The sequence below is a fragment of the Hemiscyllium ocellatum genome, chromosome 18 (assembly GCF_020745735.1).
Source record: "Hemiscyllium ocellatum isolate sHemOce1 chromosome 18, sHemOce1.pat.X.cur, whole genome shotgun sequence".
Classification (NCBI taxonomy): domain Eukaryota; kingdom Metazoa; phylum Chordata; class Chondrichthyes; order Orectolobiformes; family Hemiscylliidae; genus Hemiscyllium; species Hemiscyllium ocellatum.
Window position 1 is genome coordinate 78930212 of NC_083418.1, and position 26804 is coordinate 78957015.

Here is a 26804-nt window from a genome sequence, read left to right on the forward strand (position 1 = left end):
AGCTTTGTACACCCCAGCATCTTCAAATCACAACCTCATCAGAGACCCCTTCCATCACAGTCATACTTTCTCCCACCTTTTTGCATCAGACACAAGATCCAAAAGTTCATTGCACATACAAACACACTCAAGGACAACTTTTTCCTTGCTGTTATCAGACTTTTGAATGGATCTCTTTAATGTTAATGTTGATCGCTCTCTGCACCTTCTCTGGCAGCTGTAACATTGAACCCTGCACTCTGTTCTGTTACCCTGATGTACTTGTATACTGTGATCTGTTTGCACAGCACATAAAACAACAGTTTTCACTGTACCTCCATACACATGACATTGATAAATCAAATCAAATCTAGGCAAGAACTTTCGAAAGCTGGTTGGAGGCAGATGTTCGCAGGTAAAGGGATGGCTGGAAAATGTGAAGCCTTCAGAAATGAGATAACAACAAGAATCCAGAGAAAGTATATTTCTGTCAGGGTGAAAGGGAAGGCTGGTAGGCGTAGGGAATGCTGGATGACTAAAGAAATTGAGGGTTTGGTTAAGAAAAAGAAGGAAGCATATGTCAGGTATAGGCAGGAGAGATCGAGTGAATCCTTACAGTATATAGGAAGTAGGAGTATACTTAAGAGAGACATCAGGAGGGCAAAACGGGGACATGAGATAGCTTTGGCAAATAGAATTAAGGAGAATCCAAAGGGTTTTTACAAATATATTAAGGACAAAAGGGTAAGTAGGGAGAGAATAGGGTCCCTCAAAGATCAGCAAGGTGGCCTTTGTGTGGAGCCACAGAAAATGGGGGAGATACGAAATGAATATTTTGCATCAGTATTTACTGGAAAAGGATATGGAAGATATAGACTGTAGGGAAATAGATGGTGACATCTTGCAAAATGTCCAGATTACAGAGGAGGAAGTGCTGGATGCCTTGAAACAGTTAAAGGTGGATAAATCCCCAGGACCTGATCAGGTGAACCTGAGAACTCTGTGGGAAGCTAGAGAAGTGATTGCTGGGCCTCTTGCTCAGATATTTGTATCATCGATAGTCACAGGTGAGGTGCCGGAAGGTTGGCAAACATGGTACCACTGTTTTAAGAAAGGTGGTAAAGACAAGCCAGGGAACTATAGACCGGTGAACCTGACCTCGGTGGTGGGCAAGTTGTTGAAGGGAATCCTGAGGGACAGGATGTACATGTATTTGGAAAGGCAAGGACTGATTAGGGATAGTCAACCTAGCTTTGTACGTGGGAAATCATGTCTCACAAACTTGATTGAGTTTTTTGAAGAAGTAACAAAGAAGATTGAAGGCAGAGCAGTAGATGTGATCTATATGGACTTCAGTAAGGCGTTCGACAAAGTTCCCCATGGGAGACTGATTAGCAAGGTTAGATCTCATGGAATACAGGGAGAACTAATTTGGATACAGCACTGGCTCAAAGGTAGGAGACAGAGGGTGGTGATGGATGGTTGTTTTTTCAGACTGGAGGCCTGTGACCAGCGAAGTGCCACAAGGATCGGTGCAGGGCCCTCTACTTTTTGTCATTCACATAAATGATTTGGATGTGAGCATAAGAGGTACAGTTAGTAAGTTTGCAGATGACACCAAAATTGGAGGTGTAATGGACAGTGAAGAGGATTACCTCAGATTACAGCAGGATCTGGACCAGATCGGCCAATGGGCTGAGAAGTGACAGATAAAGTTTAATTCAGATAAATGTGAGGTGCTGCATTTTGGGAAAGCAAATCTTAGCAGGACTTATACACTTAATGGTAAGGTCCTAGGGAGTGTTGCTGAACAAAGAGACCTTGGAGTGCAGGTTCATAGCTCCATGAAAGTGGAGTCGCAGGTAGATAGGATAGTGAAGGCGGCGTTTGGTATGCTTTCCTTTATTGGTCAGAGTATTGAATACAGGAGTTGGGAGGTCATGTTGCGGCAGTACAGGACATTGGTTAGGCCACTGTTGGAATATTGCCTGCAATTCTGGTCTCCTTCCTATCGGAAAGATGTTGTGAAACTTGAAAGGGTTCAGAAAAGATTTACAAGGATGTTGCCAGGGTTGGAGGATTTGAGCTACAGGGAGAGGCTGAACAGGCTGGGGCTGTTTTCCCTGGAGTGTCAGAGGCTGAAGGGTGACCTTATAGATGTTTACAAAATTATGAGGGGCATAAATAGGGTAAATAGGCAAAGTCTTTTCCCTGGGGTCGGGGCGTCCAGAACTAGAGGGCATAGGTTTAGGGTGAGAGGGGAAAGATATAAAAGAGACCTCAGGGGCAACTTGTTCATGCAGAGGGTGGTACGTGTATGGAATGAGCTGCCAGATGTGGTGGAGGCTGGTACAATTGCAACATTGAAGAGGCATTTGGATGGGTATATGACTAGGAAGGGTTTGGAGGGATATGGGCCGGGTGCAGGCAGGTGGGACTAGATTGGGTTGGGATATCTGGTCGGCATGGACGGGTTGGACCGAAGGGTCTGTTTCCATGCTGTACATCTCTATGACTCTATTCTTTGACCTGAAATATTAACTTTCGTTATTTCTCTGCAAATGTTTCTAACTATTTAATATTTTTATTTCAGATTTCCAGTTTCTTCAGTCCTGCTTTCTAATGTGTGTTTATTGAAATCTAGTTTAAGTAGAATTCAAGATCGCCCTCCCTGGCCCCAAATGGAAACGGGCTCTTCGGCCCAACTCGTCCACACCATCCCTCCGAGAAGTAACCCACCCACTCCCATTTTCCTATATTTAATCTTGACTAATGAACCTAACCTACACATCCCTGAAAACTATGGGCAATTTCGCATGGCCAATTCTCCTGACCAGTACCATCTTTGGATCATTGAAGGAAACTAGAGCACCCAGAGGAAACTCGCGCAGACACTGAGAGAATGTGCAAACTCCACACAGACAGTCGCCCGAGGTGGGAATCAAACCTGGGTCCCTGGTGCTGTGAGGCATCAGTGCTAACCACTGAGCCACCATGCCACCCACTACTTTTCCCTCACTGTCTGCTTTACACTAAAATGTACATCTTTAAAATGAGCCAGCATGTATCCTGCCAGAGTTAGTGAACACTTTGCACCACTCCTGTAAATGGTTGGCCCTGCTGACATTCCCAGAAGGCAATATTGCGTGCAGTGTTCAAGTCGGTATGTTTTAGAAAGTGACAATTATAAAGGACATCATCACATCAGCTCAGGCTGTTTTAATGTTGGTCAAATTGGGATCCTTCTAAGATGAGTCTTGCAGGAGCTGTATGCTTCATTGACAAACGAACAAATGGAACAACTATTCCCACTGTTTAATACCACACTCACCTGGCTTTAGAGCAGCTGGTTGACTTTAACTGATTTCCTTGTTCCCGATGCTTGACTGTTTAAACTTCTGCCAAAACATTAGATTGCAGACTTCTTGTCACTTATCGATCCACAAAACTGTGTCTCCTTTGATGCAGCAATCAGCTGTTATGAACTACCTTATCACTGGTGAACATTACTGCTGAGATGTATTGTGAGATTAATTTAATGCTCTCTCTTTAAATGTATTGCCTGCACCCACACCCACCCTGCCCAACCCCGTGGGGGTTACAGCAGATTCAGTTGCAAATATTTGACCAAAAGAGAGAATTCCATCAGCAATACCACAGTCTCACAGGCAGAATCAAGGAGAGTGAGACGGAAAGTGGAGGAAAGATCTTCGAGCCCCTGTGCTGGCACAGATATAACCAGTGGATGTGTGATGTCATCGCGCCCTCCAGAACGCCACCTGGATTGAGGCACTGGTGGTGTTGAGAAGTGATTGAAAATTAGGTAAAATGAGAAGTTTTGGGAGCTCTCTTCCTGTTTCTTCTCGATCCCAGGGAGTCACAGACTAGGGATAGCATACTCCACCATTGATGAAATCCTGCTATTTCTTTGTGCAGTGGAGTTCCCGGATTTAATGTCTGTCTGCTTTTCCCAGTGTAGATACACAGCCCCCTGCCGTAGGGTCATAGAAGTGTACAGCACATTGGCCCATTGAGTCTGTGCCAGTCAAAAACCACCATCTAACTATTGTAATCCCATTTTCCAGCCCTTAGGCCCACAGCCTTGTGGCATGGCATCACAAGAGTGAGTCCCAACAGTTCTGACACAATGAAGCTTGTCACCTCAGCCGTAGGGCTATTGGTTTGTTACTGATTGAAGAATTGGTGTGGGAGTGGGACATGTGTTAGGGAGATGGCCTAGCATTGCCATTGATATTGCTAAGCTGAAGTTTGACGCTCTTGCCTGACTGATCATTCATCTGGAGATCATATCTCCCTGACCGCAAGGGACCGTCTTTCAAACCACAGCCATTTTACTCATGAAAGGAGTTGTCTTCTGGCAAAGCTGTTTGCTGCTCGTTAATGATGAGAGGTTGGGCTTTATACTAAATGGAGTTCCCTGTTCTTAAATTTGGGATTTTAATTTTAATATTAGCTGTAAGAAATTTCCAGCATTTAGAGCTTCAGTCATGAATTTTGCTTTCTTGTGTTTGCCTTCTCCAGGCAAGAATTCGCATGGTCATCGCCTATCTCTTTGCTCAGTTATGTTTATGGACTTCTGGAAAACCTGGAAGCTCATTGGTTCTTGGATCAGCCAATGTGGATGAGAGGTGAGCTCACCTGTCCATTTCGCAAAATCGTGGATTTAGTTGTAGTTTAGTCAAAATGACTCGCTTTCTGTGAATTTGTATTTTTTCCTAAGATGACCAGCAGGTTACTGTAGTTGAGTGTGAACTCCCTGTAGAGTCTCTCTGAGAGTCTCATAAGAAGTCAACTTGTCCCACAATTTGCACCTTGCTGCAATTGAAATTATTCAAGATGTACTTGTGGTTGTAAAGGACTTTTTAAACCTTGTAAAACACCCCAAAGCACTTCACTGCACCATTCACCAATAGAGTTTGACACCGAAGCCATACAAAGAAATACAGGGAAGATGATGAGAAACTTTGCCAATGAGGTAGCTCAAAGGTTTGCAGAGCTGGTAGCCTTAGTGGATGAAGGTGTGATGGAGACTTTGAACCACCTCTCTGGAATCTGAAATGTTTTGAGTTGTCAAAGCTTTATTCCAGTGGAAAGACACAGGAGGAAATGTTATAGTTGCTGTATTCTACCAGAGGAAGCTGAAACCATCAAAACCTAAACAAGCCAAACTTCTTGTGATCACGTCAATTTGAGTTAGCCTCAATAAGGACTCAAACTTTCAAATGATTGAATTTTAATTCAATTGTAAAATGTAATCAGTTATCCCATTAACAATTGTAAAGCCAATATGTAACTTATTGACCTACAGTTGTCCCTGATAAAGGGCTTTTGCCCAAAATGTCAATTTTCCTGCTCCTCGGATGCTGCCTGACCTGCTGTGCTTTTCCAGCACCACACTCTCGACTCTAATCTCCAGCATCTGCAATTGTCCCAGACTACTCCCTCCTCTTGGTCCGACACAAGAACCCCTCAGATGGATAGGCCATCCATCTGGAGAGTCTGCCTGAGAGATGTCCAGGAATCTCAGTGGATTCTGCATCTGTACCTGTCCATAAATGCTTACCGTGCACCACTTGCAGCTTAACTGTCTATTGATAGGGTACAGTTTGAATTTTCTGCAGCCTACAGATAAGCATTGCCCTGTCCTTGACCTCTCCCACATTAGGCAGCTTTATTTTTGTTTAGTCACATCAGTATTCATTGGCCGCCTGTAGCCCTTGGTATTGTCTTGCAGTTTTGATCACCACACTATCAGAAGGACCCATGGATATTTGGAGAGGGTGCAGAGAAGGTTGACCAGGATATCATCTGGTCTGGAGCAGGAGAGGCTGGGTAAACTCTGTTTTCACTTGAAAGACAGAGGCTGAGAGGCAACCTGAGAGAGCTTTACAAACTTTTGAGAAGTGTAGATAGGGTGGATAGTCAGAGCTGTTTTCCCAGGGTGGAAAGGTCAACCACCAGAGGGCACAGGTTCAAGGTGAGGGAGGGGGAACAATTTTCACTGAGTGCCTGGAACGCACTGCCAGTGAAGGTGGTGGAAACAGGCACATTTAACAACGTTTAGGCCCTGTCTTGATAGACCTATGAATGGGCAGCGAATAGAGGGATAGAAACCACCTATCGGCAATAAGTAGCGGGTCTAAATAAGAATCAGCACAGGCTTGGTGGGCTGAAGGGTCGGTTCCTTGCTGTATTGTTGTATTTTCTCTTTCCTCATTCACCCTTGGAACATGAGACACACACACACACTGCACAGCTCCTTTACATATTTTGATTTGGACCCTTCTCAAACTGAGGTGGAAACTCGTCTCACAAATGGTCCAATCTAAGGGTGGCTTGTAAACATACTGTCCAACCCTCTGACCATGTGTAACCTCTTTTCCATGTCCCAAGCTCCCAGAGATCCTGCCGACCATGCAGTTTGTTACGGAGAATTGTGAACATTGAGATACTTGGAAGTTTAAAGTTTTATTGAAGCTTGGGGAAGGGAGAGATATTGAGTCATGAAGTCCAACAGTAGCAAGTGATGGGAGAAAGGGGCTCAACACGAGTTGGCAATGAGGGCTGGATGACGTCCCCTTTATGGAGATTGGAGTTGAGATGTAGGCAGAGAACGAAAGGAGTTCAGGGATTTCAGCAGTCATTCAACGGAGGCAGGGGCAGAGACTGAGGTTAACATAGAGAGCGATGACAATGGGGCTGAGCTAGAGTCTAGGTCAGTTATGGGGCAGAGGTATGTAGTAATAATAAACGTTCCAAGATAGGAGTAGGCCATTCAGCCCTTTGAGTCTGCTCTGCCATTCACTGATGTCATGGCTGATCAACTTAGTCCCAAGTTCCTGCTTTCTCCCCATATCCTTTGATCCCTTTACTCCTAAGAACTATATTAGACTTCTTGACAAAATTCAATGTTTTTGCCTCCACTGCTTTCTATGGTAGAGAAGTCTACTGGCTAGCCACTCTCTCTGGCTGAAGACCTTTCTTCTCATCTCAGCCCTAAAGGGCTTTGCATCCTTAGACTGTGACCTCTCGTTCTGGACTCCCCTATCCTGAAAAAAGACCTTGTCTATTTAAGCTATCCATGCCCTTCATGATTTTATAAACCCCAATAAGGTCACCTCTCAGCCTCCGATGTTCCAGGGAAAACAGCCTCAGCCTATTCAACCTCTTCCCAAATCCTTCAACCCTGGCAATATTCTTGTAAATCTTTTCTGAACCCTTTCAAGTTTCACAACATTCTTCTGATTGGAAGGAGACCAGAATTGCATGCAATATTCCAAAAGTGGCCTACCAATGTCCTGTATAGCCACAACATGACCTCCCAACTCCTATCTTCAATGCTCTGTCCAATAGAGGAAAGCATACCTTCCTACGTTTACCCAGTCTATTCCTATAAGAATTTTGCCATTTTCTGAGGTTCCCCTCATTCTTGTAAACTCTTGTGAATATAGTCCAAACTGATTCAGTGTCTTTTCATACATAAGTCCTGCCATCACAGGAACCAGTCTGGTAATATAAGACCCCAGGCTAATTCTTTGGAGACATTGGTTCATATCCCACCATTGAAGATGGTGAAATTTTAATTCAATAATTTTTTAATAGCTGGAATAAAATTAATAACCTGATTGGGCTTTTAAAAAATAAATCTAATGCCCATTAGGGAAAGAAACAGCCATACCTTACCTGATCTAGCCTACATGTAACTCCAGACCTGTAGCTAGGTGGTTGATTATTTGTGATTGTTATGTATTTTAATATCATTTCTGTTTGGATTTTGAATTAGTGACACAAAGGTTTTCCTGTGTGTCTGAAGGGAATAATAATTAACCTGCTTCAGTAGTCACCGGTGTTTGTTTCAAATAACCATTTGAGAGAGCTAGTTTCCAGCAACAAAGGGATTTCTTTACCTTGTGGTTTACCTTGGGACTAAGCAGGGTAAAAAATTATGCCCCAAGTTTTCTGTTAGAATTTCAGGACTAGGTTCTTTTTGTAGGCTTGGGGGTAAAACCGAAAACTATAGAAAGCGACCCTTTCAGTTTTACTTTAAGTTAAACAGGTGCTCTCCAGGCTAGATTTCAGTCTACAATTTGCCTCATGCAGTGCTAATATTAACTGGGATTGTAACACACTCAAGTGCCCTCTGGGTGTTTAGGGATAGGCAATAAATACTGTCCTAGCCAGTGATACCCACATCCCATGGACACCTGACAAAACAATTGCTGAAATTATAAATAGTTGTGTTCAGGTGAAAGTGGGTACTGCAGATGCTGGAGATTAGAGTCTAGATTAGAGTGGTGCTGGAAAATCACAGCAGGTCAGGCAGCATCTGAGGAGCAGGAAAATCAATGTTTCGGGCAGGAGCCCTTCATCAGGAATGTCAGCCTCACAGGGAGTTAACACCTTCAATGCGCTATCTGGGCTGACATGACACCAATTGTTAAAGTTCACTTGAATGTAACTTTTAAAAAAAAGTTTTGCGATTTACATGTAAAAGAACTGAAACCAACATGGTCACTCTAAAAGATGAGAGACTTAACAAACAATCCAGCTCTTTTCAATATGTGATTTCAGTTACATCACACTGTAAACCTTTGCTATAAATTCTATGTCTGACAATCTTATTCTCCACAATCACCTGATGAAGGAGCAGTGCTCTGAAAGCTAGTGCTTCCAGATAACCCTGTTGGATTATAACCTGGTGTTGTGTGATTTTTAAAATTTTGTACACCCCAGTCCAACACCGGCGTCTCCAAATCAGGTCCCAATACAAGCAGCATCGCATAAACCCCCTTGGCAAAGGTAGGTTATCAAAATGATTGTATTCTCACATGCTATCTTTCTCCAGTCCAGTAGAAAGAAATACTGAAAGAAACAGTCAGCCTCTTTTATTTCTAAGGGGCAGTATAAAGCTAATTTTCTGTCTAAGTCTTCATTAGCAGCAGAGAGAGAGAGAGCGATCTGTCTATTAACTCCAACAGCCAGCAAACTGCAAAGTCCCTTGGTTCTGCATGAGTCTGATCCCACCCACCCCTGGCAAATGCTTTTGTTGAATTTAAAACAAAAACCCAAAGCTATTTAGTCTGCTTCACAGGTGCAGACACCTCAGCACCAGGGTGACAACAGCTCTCTGCAAGAGTAACAGGACAGAACATGTATCTCTTAAAGGCACAGTACTGTCATAGTCTCCTTACTTCAGAATATGATCACATGAGTACCTCTTCAGAAAAGGTTTACACAACTCACTCCTGGGATGAGGGCCTGCCTTACCAAGAAACAAACTAGTTAGGCTTTTGCTGATTGGAGTTTAGAAGAATGAAACATTTTAAGATGTGGGACTCAGCAGGGTAGATGCTGAGAGGATGTTTCCCCTTGAGTTTAAAAATTCGGCATGATGTGGAGGTTCTAGTGTTGGACTGTGGTGGACAAGGCCACATGACACCAGGTGATAGTCCAACAGGTTTATTTGACATCACAAGCTTTCAGAGCATTGTCCCTTCATGTGATGAAGGAGCAGCACTTCAAAAGCTTGTGATTTCAAATAAAACTGGGCGCTAACCTGGTGTTGCAATCAAGTTTTGAGATGAGGAAAGTTTTTTTTGTTTTAAATCCAACTGTTATTAATCTCTGGAATTCTCTTCCCCCGTGAGCAGTGGAGGGAGGGTCGTTACAAATCAACCTCGAATTTATTTGAAGTTTTTATTGGATGAGGGGGATGAGGATTATGGGGAGACAGACAGGAAAGTGGAGTTGATGACATTTCAGTCGGATTAGCTATAATCTTGTTGAAGGGCAGAACATGCTCACCTGGCTGAAAGGCCTCCTCCTAACTCGTGTTTATTTGTTAAACATTAAAATAATTAATATAGTGCTTCCCAAATTTTTTCCCACTCTGCCCAATTTCAAGACTTGAGAATTGTCATGACCCCCTGAGTAAGGAATGAGAGACTGAGATAGGTGGGTGACTGAGTGTGCGGGGCCTTGTTGTCGTGGGAACACACCCGTAATAACTCGGTCAGAGACCCATGACGGTCACTGCTGTCTCTGAGCTCATGACTCCACATGGGAAACTCCGAATTAATAAAACCTAACTGAACATTTAAAAACAATTTATTTAAGCACAGATTGTTCTTGCGGTTAAGCAATTGAGTGATGTCCTGGTGAAGTTTCATACGGTATTTGAGTAAAACTGCCTCGAATGGGATGATTAATAACACAGTTAGTTAATGCAAATCTGTCAATGTGGACTTGAATGTTAGAGAGGCTGGAATTAGTCACAGCATCAGCTACATCTGCAACCAAACTGTTTTTTTTCAGTCCGAACACACACTGCAACTAAAGCATTTCCTCTTGGCATTTGGACAAGGAAAAGCTGCCTCTTTGTGCAGTCATGACAACAAATCTGGTGCATGCTGAATATGAATAAACATGTGGTTGGAAATCCAAAAGTAAAACTTCAGGCACTCCCTCCCGGCTCAGGAGAGGTTTGGAGATTAGATTAGACTTACAGTGTGGAAACAGGCCCTTCGGCCCAACAAGTCCACACCGACCCGCCGAAGCGCAACCCACCCATACCCCTACATTTACCCCTTACCTAACACTACGGGCAATTTAGCTTGGCCAATTCACCTGACCCGCACATCTTTGGACTGTGGGAGGAAACCGGAGCACCCGGAGGAAACCCACGCAGACACGGGGAGAACGTGCAAACTCCACACAGTCAGTCGCCTGAGTCGGGAATTGAACCCAGGTCTACAGGCGCTGTGAGGCAGCAGTGCTAACCACTGTGCCACCGTGCCGCCCTTAAGGCCAGGGTCCTTAAACATTTCCTGTAAAGAGGTCTTCTTGAGTTTGAATCTGTCTTGGTGACAGAGTTCCTAACCTGAGGAAACGGATTATTACTTTTATTTTCAGCCTTTGTGGATATCTGACCAAATACGATTGCTCCAGTGCTGACATCAACCCAATTGGTGGCATCAGTAAGACCGATTTAAGGAGCTTTATACAGTACTGTATCGAAAACTTCCAACTGACCGCACTGAGAAGGTAAGTTGATGTTGCAAGAGTTTCAGTTCATGCTTACGTTTGGAACAGAAACGGAAGAGCTGGAGAAACTCAGCATATCCTGTGGAGGGAAAGCAGAGTTAATGGTCATTGGACCCGAAACATTCTCCAGAACGGAAGATAGATTAAGGCTGTTTCAGATCTAAGGAAGTGACGTGAAAGATGTTTTGATTCTTGTGCAGTTGATTTAATATTGAGGAATCACTTGTGTTGTCCTGTTGCAGCATTATGTCTGCGCCACCAACTGCTGAACTGGAGCCACTTTCAGAGGGACAGACATCTCAAACTGATGAGGTACTTCTGACTAATTTTAAGATTTCTGACTTGTTTGTAATTCGCTGTTGCCTTGACTTTAGTGAAACAACATGAAATGTTATTATTCTAACCAGAGAGTGTGAGCAACACAGCAACTGCAATATCATCGAATAATCCATTACACAAAGGGGTCATTTGGCCCACTGCACCATGCTGGCCCTTTGTAAGAGCTGTCTGTTGAGTCTTATTCCCCTCCGGGCGGCACGGTGGCACAGTGGTTAGCACTGCTGCCTCACAGCGCCTGAGACCCGGGTTCAATTCCCGACTCAGGCGACTGACTGTGTGGAGTTTGCACGTTCTCCCCGTGTCAGCGTGGGTTTCCTCCGGGTGCTCCGGTTTCCTCCCACAGTCCAAAGATGTGCGGGTCAGGTGAATTGGCCATGCTAAATTGCCCGTAGTGTTAGGTAAGGGGTAAATGTAGGGGTATGGGTGGGTTGCGCTTCGGCGGGTCGGTGTGGACTTGTTGGGCCGAAGGGCCTGTTTCCACACTGTAAGTCTAATCTAATCTAATCTAATCCGCTTGATTGACTTAATTGAAACATCACTGTTATCTATATCAATGATTTGGATGAGAATGTACAAGGCATGATTAGTTTGTTTGCAGATAACAGTCAGAAAGGAGGTATAGTGGACAGTGAGGAAGGTTGTCAGAAATTACAGCAGGACCTTGATCAGCTGGAGATGTGGGCTGAGAAATGGTAAGTGGGGTTGAATATGGATAAGTGTGAGATCTTGCATTTTGGAAAGTCAAATCAAGTTTTGTGGTGAATGGTAGGCCCTTAAGGAGTGTAGTGGAACAGAGGGACCTTGGATTTCAGGTGCACAGTTCTCTGAAAGTGGAGTCACAGGTAGACAGGGCAGTGAAGAAGCCTTTTGGCACACTGGCCTTCATTAGTCAGGGCACTGAGTAAAGAATTTGGGAGTTATACAGACGTTGGTGAGGCCACACTTTGAGTAAGAGTGCAGAAGAAATTTACAAGGATGTTGCCAGGACTCAACGGTCTGAGTTATAGGGTGAGGTTAGATAAGCTAGGACTTTTTTCTTCAGAGCTTAGGAGATTGAGTGGGGGAAATCTTAGAGGTGCATAACATCACGAGAGGCATGGATATGGTGAATGCACTCATCCTTTTTCCCAGGATTGGGGAATCAAGGACTAAAAGGCATTAGTTACACAGACGGTGGTATGGACATGGAATGAGCTGTCAGTGGAAGTGGTTGAGGCAGGTACATTAACAACATTTAAAAGGCATTTGGACAAATACATGGATAGGAAAGGATTAGGGAGATATGGGCCAAGGGTAGGGAAATGGGGTTAGCGTGGATGGACATTTTGGTCGGCATGGAGCAATTTGGACCAAAGGGCCTGTTTCCATGCAGTAGGACTCTAAGACTCTATCCTCAGGGACCTGAACAGAGTGGGTTTCGAGAGGATCTTTCCTCTTGTGGGAGGAATCTAGAGCTGCTGCAAAATAAGAGGTGGCCCAGTTAAGACAGATGTGGAGAAGTTTTGTTTCCTCTGAGATCATCAATCTTTGGAGCTGTTACTGTCTCAAAATCTGGTGCAGGCAGAATCTTTGACTATTTTAAGGCAGAGCTGGATAGTTTCTTGATATGCGTGAAGTTGAAAGTTGGTGGACAGGAAGGGCTATAATCTAATCAGCTGTGACTTTTTTTTTTGAGTGGTAGAGCTGGCTTCAGGAGCTGAGATCTACTCCTGCTCTGGATTTGTCTGTTCCCACTGCCCTATAAGTGTTGTGGTTGTCTAAAATTTGGTATTTTGCATCGTTCTTAATGAGTGCAGGAAGATTCAACAACTTGGATCATTTCAACAACAATAATTTTAAGACCAGTTGGATTCCATTTCAATGTGATACATATGCTTCCATTTGCAAGTCACTGTTGTATCTGTTTCCATCAGCCTCGACAGCTCATTGCAGATAACCTAAGCTTGGTGTGGATTTTTTTTTTTCATTTCATGCTTTGGATTCCTTTAAACTTTATGCCACTTCAAACAGTTTACCCTTATTTACTCTATCAAGACCCTTTGTCATTTTGCATACCTCTATCAAATATCCTCTCCCTGCCCCGGTCTCTCTCCTCTCTCCCATAACTGAAGTCTTTGATCCTAGTGCCTCCAAAACTGGCAAACCTCCATGTTCCCCACAGCCTTGGTATTCTTCCTAAAATATGGTGCCCAGAATTAGATATAAAATTCCAGCTGGGACTGACCAGAGTTTGATTAAGATTTAGCATAATTTATTTTTTTCCCTCTCTGTACTAATTGGATCTTGAATGATTTATCTTGTCCAGCTTTGTCAGTAGGTCTTGGTTTATGTTTGTCTATATACCTCGTCTTTACGTTTATAAGCAATATTACTGATTACATAAAGGCTGCAATGAATATGCTCATTGAAGCTCTGAGCATCAGACTGTTTAATTCATTGTATTACAGCTGCCATTAAAAGACTTATCCTACAATTTACAATTTAGAGTTGTGTAGCAGCACAGGACTCGATGATTGCTGTCATGCTGGTGAAGATTTTCATCTTTTACTTAACAGGACTAATTTCAAATGATCGAGCATAAGCCCTTCATCTTTCCTGATGAAGGGCTTATGCTCGAAATGTCGAATTCTGTATTCCTGAGATGCTGCCTGGCCTGCTGTGCTTTGACCAGCAACACATTTTCAGCTAATTTCAAATGATCACAACCATATAAGCTTCTTCGCAAGGGAGGTAAAAAAAGGCCACACTCCTTTGGTTTAAGTAATCGTGATAGTGTAAAATTTGGCATTTTGCATCATTTCTATTAAGTGCAGGAAGATTTGGCAACTTGAATCTTTTCAACAATAATCTAAAACGAGTTGGATTCCATTTCAATGTGATACACATGCTTCAATGTAACATTCATTTCTGTACAGGCTGATATGGGAATGACCTACACGGAACTGTCTGTCTTTGGGAAGCTAAGAAAGATTGCAAAGTGTGGCCCTTACAGTATGTTCTGCAAATTGCTCTACATGTGGAAAAGTATCTGTACCCCAAGGCAGGTAATGTAATAGTAGGTTTGCAATATGTTAATTAGAAATAAAAAAATAATCAGGAAAAGTATCAGGAAATGTTTTGAGTAAAGTCTGCATTATATTCATCAAACCAATAGTTGTGTGTTTAATAAAACAAAGAACTGCAAATGTTGGCGATATGAAACACAAAAGCAAAAATTGCCAGACAATCTCAGTAAGTCTGGTAGAACCTGTGGAGAGAAAATAGATTTTGTGCTTCGAGGTCAGTGACCTTTCTTTCGAATGGAACATTTTTATTTTCTTTTGGTAATGTGTAATACGACCAAATCTTCTGTCTTACACACTTCATTTTATCTAAATGTATGTGTGAAGTTGATTGCAATTATCTTTCAGAATTATTTTCTGAATTAGTCAGACAATATTTATACAGAAGCTGAGAGTTATTTAGACTTGGATGATTAATCCTGCATAATATCCCCAAATAAATTTGAAAAAGGTGTTGAGAAATCCCAGTCTTTTATCTGTCCAACTAAAATTATGTTCGATTAAACTTTGACTGCACCTTTCTAAGAATTCAGTTGGGAGCTGTCAATCTAGTATTTCGCACTATTGTCTGACTGAACTGAAAATCTATTATTTATTGACTTGAGTCAGCATGGGATTTAACAGGCCATGACCAAATGTCAATAGATTTTCTCTGTAAAGTCAATCCACACACAATTGTTAAACTAAACCCAAACGTGAAAGAGCGCTGAAGAGAATATCATTCACTTGAAGTGAATTTTTATTTCTGATTCATCTCAAGGTGGCTGAGAAAGTGAAACATTTCTTCCAAATGTACTCGATTAACCGGCACAAGATGACAACACTGACCCCTGCGTACCATGCAGAAAATTATAGTCCTGATGACAATCGGTTTGATCTTCGACCATTCTTATACAATGCTAGTTGGTCTTGGCAGTTCAAGTGTATTGATAACCAGGTAAGGCTTAAGGATCCAGTGGCCTGCAATCGAGTTGGAAAATCCAAGTTATTTGGTTTGGCTCTTGGACTATTTTGATTTATTATTTATTCATTCGTGGCTAGGCCAGCATTTATTGCCCATCAGAGCTAATCACATTGCTGTGGGTCTGGAGTCACGTCTAGGCCAGACCAAGTCAGGATAGTAGTTTCCTTCCCTAAAGAGTATTTGTGAACCTGATGTGTTTTTCTGACAATGGATTCATGATCTTCCTTAGACTCTTCAATTCAATACAAAACTGAAATTAAAATGCCACCATCTGCTCTGGCAGGGTACAAACTTGGGTCCCCAGACCATTCCCTATGTCTCTGAGTCCAGCAGTAATACCACTAAGCCATTGCCTCCCTGACATTGGCTGCTATATGAATGAGAAATTTTAGATTGAAGCGAGACTTTTGTTAATTTAAAACTATTGACCCAGGAGATGAGGAGTTAGATCACAGCTGGAACTGACAACCGGAAGCGGCAGAGACAAACCACTATAAATGCCGGAGGAAACAACACAGAAGCGCTTCGCAGGAGGCTCCCAAGCACTGAGGATGTCACCTAGACAGGGGACGAAACATCTGCAACACAAATTCCCAGCTCGGCGAACAGAACCACAACAACGAGCACCCAAGCTACAAATCTTCTCCCAAACTTTTAATAATTAATTAATTAGATAGGAAAGGTTGGATGATATCATGGGGTCTAGTCCTGGGATGTTGCCATTGCAGAACCGCAGCTTGTCTTAAGTGGAGAGTCTGCTCCATTTGTTACCTGATTCCCTGTTTTGCATTCTTGATCCTGTCTTTGTGGTGGAGAGAGAGAGGTCGCACATTACTATTCCGGCCGCAGTGGTCAGATGAATTTGATGTTCGGCTGCTTTGGCTCAAACTTCACCTTCAACTCAATGCTGAAAACGTTCTCTTTCACATAGATTATCTTTCCTTGTACTTGTACCTTTCTTGGTGAACAATTTAATCTTAAAGTTGGAGCAAGTTACTGTAGATGCTGGAATCTGTGCTGAAAACAACAAATGCTGGAGATCAGTGGGTTGGACAGCATCCATGGAGAGTGGGAACACACTAACATTTCAAATCTAGATGACTGTTCATTAAGTTAAGCTTAATTTTAAAGATTTATTAATGAGATGTGGGCATCACTGGTTGGTCAGAACAATTGTCCATCCCTAATTAGCCTTCAGGATGTGGTGGTGAGCTACCTCCTTAATCTGCTGCAGTCCATGTGCGCTGATAGATCCATAGTGCCAATGAGTACTCATTTCTATTTGAGTTTGAGTTTTATTGAACCTGCAATGGTCTGATGTATTAATTTTGCAAGGTGAAGATAAAGTTCATCCACTGATTCTACTGTGCTCCTAGGTCAGGAGATATCATCTCCAATTAAAATAGTTTATTATCGGCACTTCTATATTTTAAAAAAAGTGTCCTTCTGTACTAGTTTCAGTGCCATTTTAGATTAGATTACTTAGTGTGGAAACAGGCCCTTCGGCCCAACAAGTCCACACCGACCCGCCAAAGCGCAACCCACCCATACCCCACATTTACCCCTTACCTAACACTACGGACAATTTAGCATGGCCAATTCACCTGACCCGCACATCTTTGTGACTGTGGGAGGAAACCGGAGCACCCGGAGGAAACCCACGCAGACACGGGGAGAACATGCAAACTCCACACAGTCAGTCGCCTGAGTCGGGAATTGAACCCGGGTCTCAGGCGCTGTGAGACAGCAGTGCTAACCACTGTGCCACCGTGCCGCCCACAATGTTGTGAAACATCTACAGGTTTCACTCTACACTGATTCTCTTCCAACTCTTATTCTGGATCATGTAGCTGGTCTTTGTAAATGTCTTTTCACATTTCCAATACAGGCCACACACTGATTTCAGCAACTTCTAACTCCCCACTTCCATCCTATCACAAACCATCCATTGAAGTGTCATCCATTTGCATCACCAGTATCATGGGAATATTGTAAACCTGTGTAGTATTTGTCTGAAACTAACTGGTGTACTGTTTAATATTTCACAAAATAAAATACTTCACTTACCTTGATTTCCCCCAATTCTATACATCACAACAAATGTGCAGTCTCGTGAGCTAACCTCACATGACCACAGAAGTTTTAAGGTACAGAAGGAGGCCATTTGGCCCATTGTGCCTGCACTGGCTCATTAAATGTGTGTTATTTGGCACGATAGGTAATCTGCTTTTTCCACATACCTTTGCAAGTTGTCTCCTTGTCAATTATGATTCTTTTAAATCTAACAGTTTTGATTTACACTATGCATCCCCTATCTTAACCTTGTCTATTTAAAGTGCTTTTGATGATTAAGTTATGAAAGTCCTTCATTATTGTTTCATTTTTCTTTCTCCTCTTTTTTTTTCAAGGTCTCAAAGCTCGAGAGCAGCCAAGAAAGTTCCAACAATGGTGTTTGTGATGAGCTTGACTGAATCTTACAACTCCGTGTTGAGCACAATTGCCAGCAATGGACGGAGAGCAGTGTGCTCCCACAGAATTAAACCGCAGACTTTGTTGTAGCTGTATAGCAATAAAGCCTAATAGTCCCAGTGAAAACCCTTTCCATTCTTGTGAAATAATACTCCTGTTCAACAGCTTTGGAACACGAGAAAGCCATTCAGCCCATTGAGCCTTTCTTGCCATTCTAGACCATGACATCTACCTCAACATCACTTTCCAACGCCATCTCCCATGTCCCTTTCACATCATTATCTTCCAGAAGCATATTCATTTTATGTCTTCAACAGTCTCAATGACTGAGCTTCCAAAGCCCTTTGGAGGAGAGCATTCCAAAGATTCACCACTCTGAGTGAAGAAATTTCTGCTCCTCTCGATTTTTAAATGGCCACCTGGGCAGTACAGTGGCTCAGTTAGCGTGGTTGCCTCACGGACCTGAGTTTGATTCCAGCCTCTGGTGACTGTCTGGATGGAGTTTGCACGTTCCCCCGCCCCAGCCCACGCCTGTGCAGGTTTCCGCTGGATGCTCAGGTTTCCTCCCACAGTCGAAGGATATGCAGGTTAGGTGGATTGGCCATAGTAAAATTGCCCCATAGCATCCAGGGATGTGCAGGCTCAGTAGATTAGTCATGGAAAATGCAGGGTGACCAGGATAGGGTGGGTTGCTCTTCCGAGGATTGGTATGGAATTTATGGGCCAAATGGTCTCCTTCCACATTGTATGGATTCTGTGATACCCGTCATCCTGAGATTGCATCCCATTGTCTGAGAACCACCAACCAGGGGAAATATATTATCTCTCCACCTGGTTATGCTCTGTAAGAACTTTAAAAGTTTCAATTAGTTACCTATCATTCTTTGAAACTCTAGAGAATACAGTGCCAGTTTCTTCACATCTTGCCTCATAAGCAGTCCCAGTATCCAGTGAATTAATCTGGTGAATGACCTTTACACATAATAATGGGAATTACTATACCCCCTTAACTAAAGTGACTAAAGCTACATGCTTTCACCACAGCAATATTAACTGTATTTAAATAGCATCTTTAACATCGTGTACATCTCGACAGATTGTACAGTTTCGAAGAATGTGGTGCTGGAAAAACACAGCCAGTCAGGCACATCTGAGGAGCTGCCTGACAGACCAGCTGTGCTTTTCCAGCATCACACTCTTTGATCTCTAGCATCTGCAGTCCTCGCTTTCTCCTAGATTTTTACAGTTTAACAAGGTTAGACCAAGCTAAGGAAGGACATAATGAAATAGGTGAACAAAGTTTGGTCGAAATAATAAGTTTTAAATCGAGAATAGGAGAGAGACAGTTTTGGAAGGGAATTTCATCATTATCAGCAATTACAGAAAGAGATTTTAGATTCATAGCACAGATTTCACAATAAAATGATGGCACTTAATTAGGAAGGAACTTGGCCTTTATGAACATTATGAAATGATCATCAGATGGATATTTAAACTGAAGTATTTTACTGTGGAATACAAATTGATAAATGGAAACTTCAAAAAAGAATCTTCACAACTCTTCAAATGTATGAATATAGGAGAAAGTGAGGACTGCAGATGGTGGAAATTAGTCAAAAAGTGTGGTGCTGGAAAAGCACATCCAGTTGGGCAGCATCTGAGGAACAGGAGAGTTGATGTTTTGAGCATAAGCTTTCCATCAGGAATGTGGCCACATTCCTGATGAAGAGCTTCTGCTGGACTCTCCTGCTCCTCGGATGCTGCCTGACCGGCTGTGCTTTTCCAGCACCACACTTTTTGAAATGTGTGAATGTGTCTGTTTCAGCTGTTCAAGGCTAAATCCAAAAACTGTAAAAAGTTTAAACGGAGTTTAATATTGTCAATGTTGTAAGATTGCCACATATTCTTCATTGCATTGAATCTAATTGAATTGTAAAATAGAATGATGTTCTTAAAGTCATCAGTCTCATTACTCTAAGATCTGTATTGCCTTATTCAAAATCTTTGCTATCACTCACGATTGCTTTACAGACATTAACATTGGGTGGAGGGGTTGAAGCGACATTGTGGGTGTGAAGTTACTAGTTATTAACATTGATTTGAGAGAACATTGCAGTGGACCCCTCTGTTAATTGAACCAGAAAAGCTCACCTCTCCTCATAATCTGTTAAAGTATGAGTGATCGAGAACTCCCAAATTCTACGAATTAAAGAAAATAATGTCAGTTATTCTTTAACTCTAAAAGTGAAGATTAAACAATTATTCACAACTCTAAACCTCCCTTTCTCTTAACTGTTTATTACCTGCCTCCATCTCTATAACAGTATGCTGTTCCAATACAACTTTATTAAAATTACATCAAACTAATTTCAAAACGACACAGCAGCTGTTGTCTTAGATGTCTTCTTCTGGCTGAAGGTCTCACTGGGCCGTCTTTTTACAGTGAATATGTTTCATGTGAAGAGGTACTTTTGATAGAGAGTGTTTCCTAATTGTTGTGGCTCTGTTCGCCGAGCTGGGAGTTTTTGTTGCAAACGTTTTGTCCCCTGTCTAGGTGACATCCTCAGTCCTTGGGAGCCTCCTGTGAAGTGCTTCTGTGATCTTTCCTCTGGCATTTATAGTGACTTGTATCTGCCGCTTCCGGTTGTCAGTTCCAGCTCTCCGCTGCAGTGGCCGGTATATTGGGTCCAGGGCGATGTGTTTGTTGATAGAATCTGTGGATGAGTGCCATGCCTCTAGGAATTCCCTGGCTGTTCTCTGTTTGGCCTGTCCTATAATAGTGGTGTTGTCCCAGTCAAATTCATGTTGTTTGTCATCTGAGTGTATGGCTACTAGGGATAGCTGGTCGTGTCGTTTTGTGGCTAGTTGGTGTTCTAGAACATAGAACATAGAAAGATACAGCGCAGTACAGGCCCTTCGGCCCTCGATGTTGCGCCGACCGAATCCTACCTAACCTACACTAGCCCAATAACTTCCAAATGCCTATCCAATGCCCGCTTAAATGACCATAAAGAAGGAGAGTTGACCACTGCTACTGGCAGGGCATTCCATGAACTCACAACCCGCTGTGTAAAGAATCTACCCCTAACATCTGTCCTATACCCACCACCCCTTAATTTAAAGCTGTGTCCCCTAGTAACACCTGACTCCATTAGCGGTAAAAGGTTCTCAGTGTCGACCCTATCTAAACCCCTAATCATCTTATACACCTCTATCAAATCTCCCCTAAACCTTCTCTTCTCCAATGAGAACAGCCCCAAGTGTCTCAGCCTTTCCTCATAAGATTTTCCTACCATTCCAGGCAACATCCTGGTAAACCTCCTCTGCACTCGTTCCAATGCCTCCACATCATAGATGCGGGTTGTTAGCTGTCTTCCTGTTTGTTCTATATAGTGTTTTGTGCAGTCCTTGCATGGGATTTTGTACACTACATTGGTTTTGCTCATGCTGGGTATTGGGCCCTTTGTCCTGGTGAGTTGTTGTCTGAGAGTGGCTGTTGGTTTATGTGCTGTTATGAGTCCTAGTGGTTGCAGTAATCTGGCTGTCAGTTCGGAAATGCTCCTGATGTATGGGAGTGTGGCTAGTCCTTTGGGTTGCGGCATGTCCTCGTTCCGTTGTCTTTCCCTTGGGCATCTGTTGATGAAATTACATGGGTATTCGTTTTTGGTGAATACCTTGTATAGGTGTTCTTCTTTCTCTTTTTGTAGTTCTGGTGTACTGCAGTGTGTTGTGGCCCTTTTGAATAGTGTCCTGATGCAACTTCGTTTGTGTGTGTTGGGGTGGTTGCTTTCATAGTTCAGGACTTGGTCTGTGTGTGTGGCTTTGCTGTATATCTTCGTGCTGAATTCTCCGTTCGGTGTTCTCTGTACCATCACGTCTAGGAATGGGAGCTGGTTGTCCTTTTCTTCCTCTCTCGTGAATTGGATTCCTGTGAGTATGGCATTGATGATCAGGTGTGTGTTCTCTACTTCTGTGTTTTTAATGATTACAAAGGTGTCGTCCACATATCTGACCCAGAGTTTGGGTTGTATTTGCGGTAAGACTGTTTGTTCTAACCTTTGCATTATTGCTTCTGCCATGAGTCCAGAGATGGGTGAGCCCATGGGTGTTCCATTGATTTGTTTGTATATCTGGTTGTTGAATGTGAAGTGTGTTGTGAGTCACAGGTCCAGTAGTTTGAGTATGCCATCTTTGTTGATAGGTTCCCCGTCTTGTTGTCTGTTCTGTATGTCCAGCAGGTTGGATATTGTTTCTCTGGCTAGGGTTTTGTCGACAGGTGAACAGTGCCGTTATATCGAATGATACCATGGTTTCTTCCTTGTCTATGTGTATATTTCTGATGATGTCTAAGAATTCTTGTGTTGACTGTATAGAGTGTCTGGATCCGCTGATCAGGTGTTTCAGTTTCTGATGTAGCTCTCTAGCCAGTTTGTGTGATGGTGTCCCTGGTAGTGATACTATGGGTCTGAGTGGGATGTCTGGTTTGTGTACTTTAGGTAGTCCATAGAATCTGGGGGTGTTGCTTTCTGGTTGCATTCTTTGTAGGTCAGACCTGGTTATCTGTCTTTTATTTTGTAGATTCCTCAGTGTTGTTTATCCTATTGGTGAGCTGTGGGGTGGGGGTCAGACTCTCTCTTTTGGTAGGTGTTGGTATCTGCAAGTAGTTGTTGTGCCTTTTGGATGTACTCTGCTTTGTCCAGTATGACCGTCATTCTGCCTTTGTCTGCTAGTAGTATGATTATGTTCTTATCGTTTCTTAGTGATCTTCGTGCTTCTCTCTCCTTGGTGTTGAGGTTGTGTGTTTGTCTTTTCCTTGTTATCATAGGTACGATACTTTGTCTCACTGTTTGTTGTGTCTCTTCTGTCAGTCCATTGTTCCTGAGTGTGCGTTCTAGTGCTGCTAGGAAGTCTGCTGTCTTGGCGTCCCTGTGGTGGTAGTTGAGTCCCTTGGCCAGTATTGTTCTTTCTGTGTCTATGAGCTGTCTGTGGGAGAGGTTTTTAACCCAGGTGTGTGTTGTGGTGTCCTCTTCGTTGTGTATTAGTTTGGCCATTTTTTTCCTTTAGTGCTTTTTTTTGTGGTGTGTGGTCCTGTTCTGTACCACGGTGATAGCCTATTCTATGGTCTGGGTCCATTCCTGATTGGTGGTTTTTGAAATTAATGATTTTTGGCGTGCAATTTCTTGTCTGTATTTGTGAAGTCTGTTGTGAGCGTCTGTAATCATTACCTGGATCATCCTGAGTCCGTTCTGTCTGGCTGTGTCCCTGGCTTGTGGATTGTTGACTGGTGGTCTGTATCATCCACAGATTCTATCAACAAACACATCGACCTGGACCCAACATACGGGCCACTACAGCAGACAGCAACTGACAACCGGAAGTGGCAGAGACAAGCCACTATAAATGCCGGAGCAAACATCACAGAAGCGCTTCACAGGAGGCTCCCAAGCACTGAGGATGTCACCTAGAACGTTTGCAACACAAACTCCCAGCTTGGCGAACAGAACCACAACTACGAGCACCCGAGCTACAAATCTTCTCCCAAACTTTGAGTGTTTCCTAATTTCTTGGGTCTCTCTCGATGGCAGTTGCTCTATCTCCAGTTTTCAAAATGTCTGCATTTTTATATCCCCAACATCGATTATCTCACTGGTTTGATGTTGGCAAAACAATAAATTCAAACTCGATGGGATTTTAGTACCTTGGGGCATAATTTAAACTGGTTAAATTCAAATTTTGTCAGCAACCAACTCCAGTATCCATTTCACAGTCAAATGTTACATATTGTCAGTTTTCCCGTACACTGAGACTGTCATCTAGTCATATCGCAGGGGCTTGTAAGCTCTCATTTTAGAACAGCAGTCACCCTCTCTTAAAGGTACAGTATTTCATCTTCATAACACCATGAAGACCCACAACTGCTGATTATTACCTAATTTTCTTTTGGATAATGAGCTGGTGTTCATTCATTTTGAACAAAACTTGCAAAAAGCACTGAGGGTGATAAGGGTCACAGTGTATACTCTGGGTGCTAGACTTGTGTCCATCACCAAAGGCACTTTGGTGATACCATCACTGATTAAAATCAATAGTGTCGAGGAGGCAATTTTGTGTACAATATTTAAAAATTACATTTTAGACTGTAGACTTCAAAATGGGAAAAGATACTGCTTTTAACCAAGGAAATTGGGAGTAAAGCTGTTATAGCTTTTTAAAAAAAAAAGGTTACCAGAACTCATTGTGTGTTGTATTTATAAGGTGACCTTATTCACTTAGTGCAGGAGGATTCTAGACAGGATAGTTTCGCCCAGGGACTGATTGGTTTTCCAATAAGGACTGTTGTTCCGGAGTACCCAGTATTACAATATCTTGTTATCTGATTCCTGGGCAAATGGCTACAGCTTTGTATTTGGACAAAGCAACAGTAAGACCCAGCCTATGGAAGAGAAAACACCTAAATCTTTGTTTCTCTCTCCCCTTTTTTATTCTGAGGGGAGGAGGCAGAGGGAAGCACATGTCTCTGCGCATTCTTGTCTTGAAAAGGGAGAAGCTACCTTCAACACATTGAAAGGCCGAATTTTCAACTGGGAAATGAAAGATTGAGAGTCAGTTCGTCCAAAACCTAATGTTTTCATCAAAAGAAATTCGTCGACACCTGTACTGCTCCAACAACCCTATTCATTGTTAGCCGCAGTATCAACGTCCTGCGTTGTTTCTTGGAGTGACAGTTTGTATGCGTGTGAGAGTTTTGAAAAGGGGTGGAGTTTAAGTTATAGAGTTATAATTTAGCAACTCAAGTTGCTTGGCTGTCATTGCTTTAAAACTGTTTGATTGCAATAAATAGTGATTTTCTTTTTTAATGGTAAAATCTGCTGTGTACATTCTTGGAACCTGACAACAAGAGAAAGTTGGACAATTTGCTGATTTAATATTTGTGATGACTCCGGGAACAGTGGACCTTGATTTCCAGCCCCATTAAGTTGTGACAGAAGTTCATTGCACACTGTAAGAAAAAGTATTTCAGGTAGCTGCCATAAGCATAATGGTCCAACTGGCCTTCATGTGTGTTGTATAATTCAATAGAAAAATAAGAAATAATTCAAATAAGGGATCTTATGGTGCAGCGGTAGTGTCCCTTACTCTGAGCCGGAGAACCCACGTTCAAATCCCATCTGCTCCATACATGCGTAATAACATCACTGAATAGGCTGGTTTAAAAACTCTACAAATAATAAAACGGGTTCTTGTGGTGCAGTCGTAGTGTTCCTGTTTATGAGTCAGAATACCCGGCTTCAAGTCCCACCCGCTCCACAGGTACATAATATAACATCGATGAACAGGCTGATTAAAAATATCTACAATTAGGAAAATGTTTGTGCCCCACGTTCTGTATTTGCAGGACCGAAGACTGTGAAAGTTGATTGCAATATATATATAAAAGGAGAATTGACCGATGTCTCGGTTACAGACTGGATATGGTCAGTTAGGTAGGAAGCCTAAAAGGCGACTTTGTTTAAATTCAGTATTTAGAAGCTCCACTTCCTGATGGCGAGAAACAAGTGGCGTTCTGATGGTGCAATGAATGAATCCAACTCTGGCTGTGATTCTTCCATTACATTAACTTGTTAAATTGGATATCAGGAGTAAGAACGCAATCAGATTATCTGCATGTCGTTCTTAAAAAAAACAAACAGTTCCCTTATTTAGATGAGTTTGCATTTTTAAAAAATAACTGAGCTGCTTAGCTCCCCCTCAGTGCATTGCGAAAGCAGTGTGTCGTGTGTCTAATGACAAAAGTAGGAACTTTGGGTAACATCAAGCTCCTGTCAGTTAACACAATCTGAAAATTTGTAACTTTTACGGAATAATGGAAAGAGAGGATATACTTAGTTAATCCCTGCCATATTCTCTCATTTCATAGAGAGGAAGTAAATGGAAATTGAAGAAAATCCGAGCAGATAACCTCCCTTTATGGCCAGTTCAAAAGCAACATGGATTATATTGCAACACACCAGCACAACGATTGTTACAATGGGTTTAAAATAGAACTTGTTGAAAATACGTTGCTGGTTAAAGCACAGCAGGTCAGGCAGCATCCAAGGAATTGGAAATTCGACGTTTCGGGCATAAGCCATTCCTGATGAAGGGCTTATGCCCGAAACGTCGAATTTCCAATTCCTTGGATGCTGCCTGACCTGCTGTGCTTTAACCAGCAACGTATTTTCAACTGTGATCTCCAGCATCTGCAGACCTCATTTTTTACCCTTAAAATAGAACTTATTAACTTCTTCCTCAAAACTTCGACTGCGTTTTGATGTACATTTTACTTATTTATGCATCTTATATTTCTTTTCCTTATTAATTTACAATTAGGAAACAAATTACTTAGTATGAGTCTCAATGTATAATGCACACGGCGAGATCTTTCTTCCGCTCCTCCCTTTAAGAGCAAACAATGATAACTTTCAAATATTTTCTTACTTGGGGACAGAATCCACTCGATCCGTCCTTTTAAAATTAGGAAAATTTCACAAAGACACACCTGAATAAAAAAAAATAACGATTTGTACGTTCAATATCCTATCAATACTCACCCAACACGAGTTAGATATTTCCTAACCATTTTGTTTAGACATGTGACACACCTCTGGAACGGGTAGAACTTGAACGTCACCCTCCTGGCGCAGAGGTAGGGACACTATCACTTCACCACAAGAGCCTTGGCCATGGGTTAAAACGACATTGACTGTACGGTCCAGGTGCAGCCACGCACTTCAAGCCATTTTGACATGTAACCATTGCAAAGCCCCTGCCTTTTCCACGTGGAGGAAGTGAGGACTGCAGGTGCTGGAGCTCAGAGTGGAGAATGTGGAGCTGGAAAAGCACAGCCGGTCAGACAGTATCCAAAGAGCAGGAGAATAAGAGCTTCA

At 42.5% G+C, this 26804-nt stretch overlaps 1 protein-coding gene across 2 annotated transcripts in view; it reads left to right on the forward strand.

The window, feature by feature from the left end:
• The window catches only part of nadsyn1 (NAD synthetase 1), a 100611-nt gene extending 82608 nt beyond the window's left edge, over positions 1-18003 (forward strand). For both annotated transcript variants that reach the window (XM_060839119.1, XM_060839120.1), the window contains 6 exons: positions 4522-4628; positions 10912-11043; positions 11286-11355; positions 14298-14426; positions 15205-15381; positions 17817-18003. In XM_060839119.1, the coding sequence (XP_060695102.1) occupies positions 4522-4628; positions 10912-11043; positions 11286-11355; positions 14298-14426; positions 15205-15381; positions 17817-17879 (678 nt within the window). In that variant the 3' untranslated portion in view covers positions 17880-18003. The remainder of the gene's footprint in view (positions 1-4521; positions 4629-10911; positions 11044-11285; positions 11356-14297; positions 14427-15204; positions 15382-17816) is intronic.
• Positions 18004-26804: the final 8801 nt, after the last annotated feature.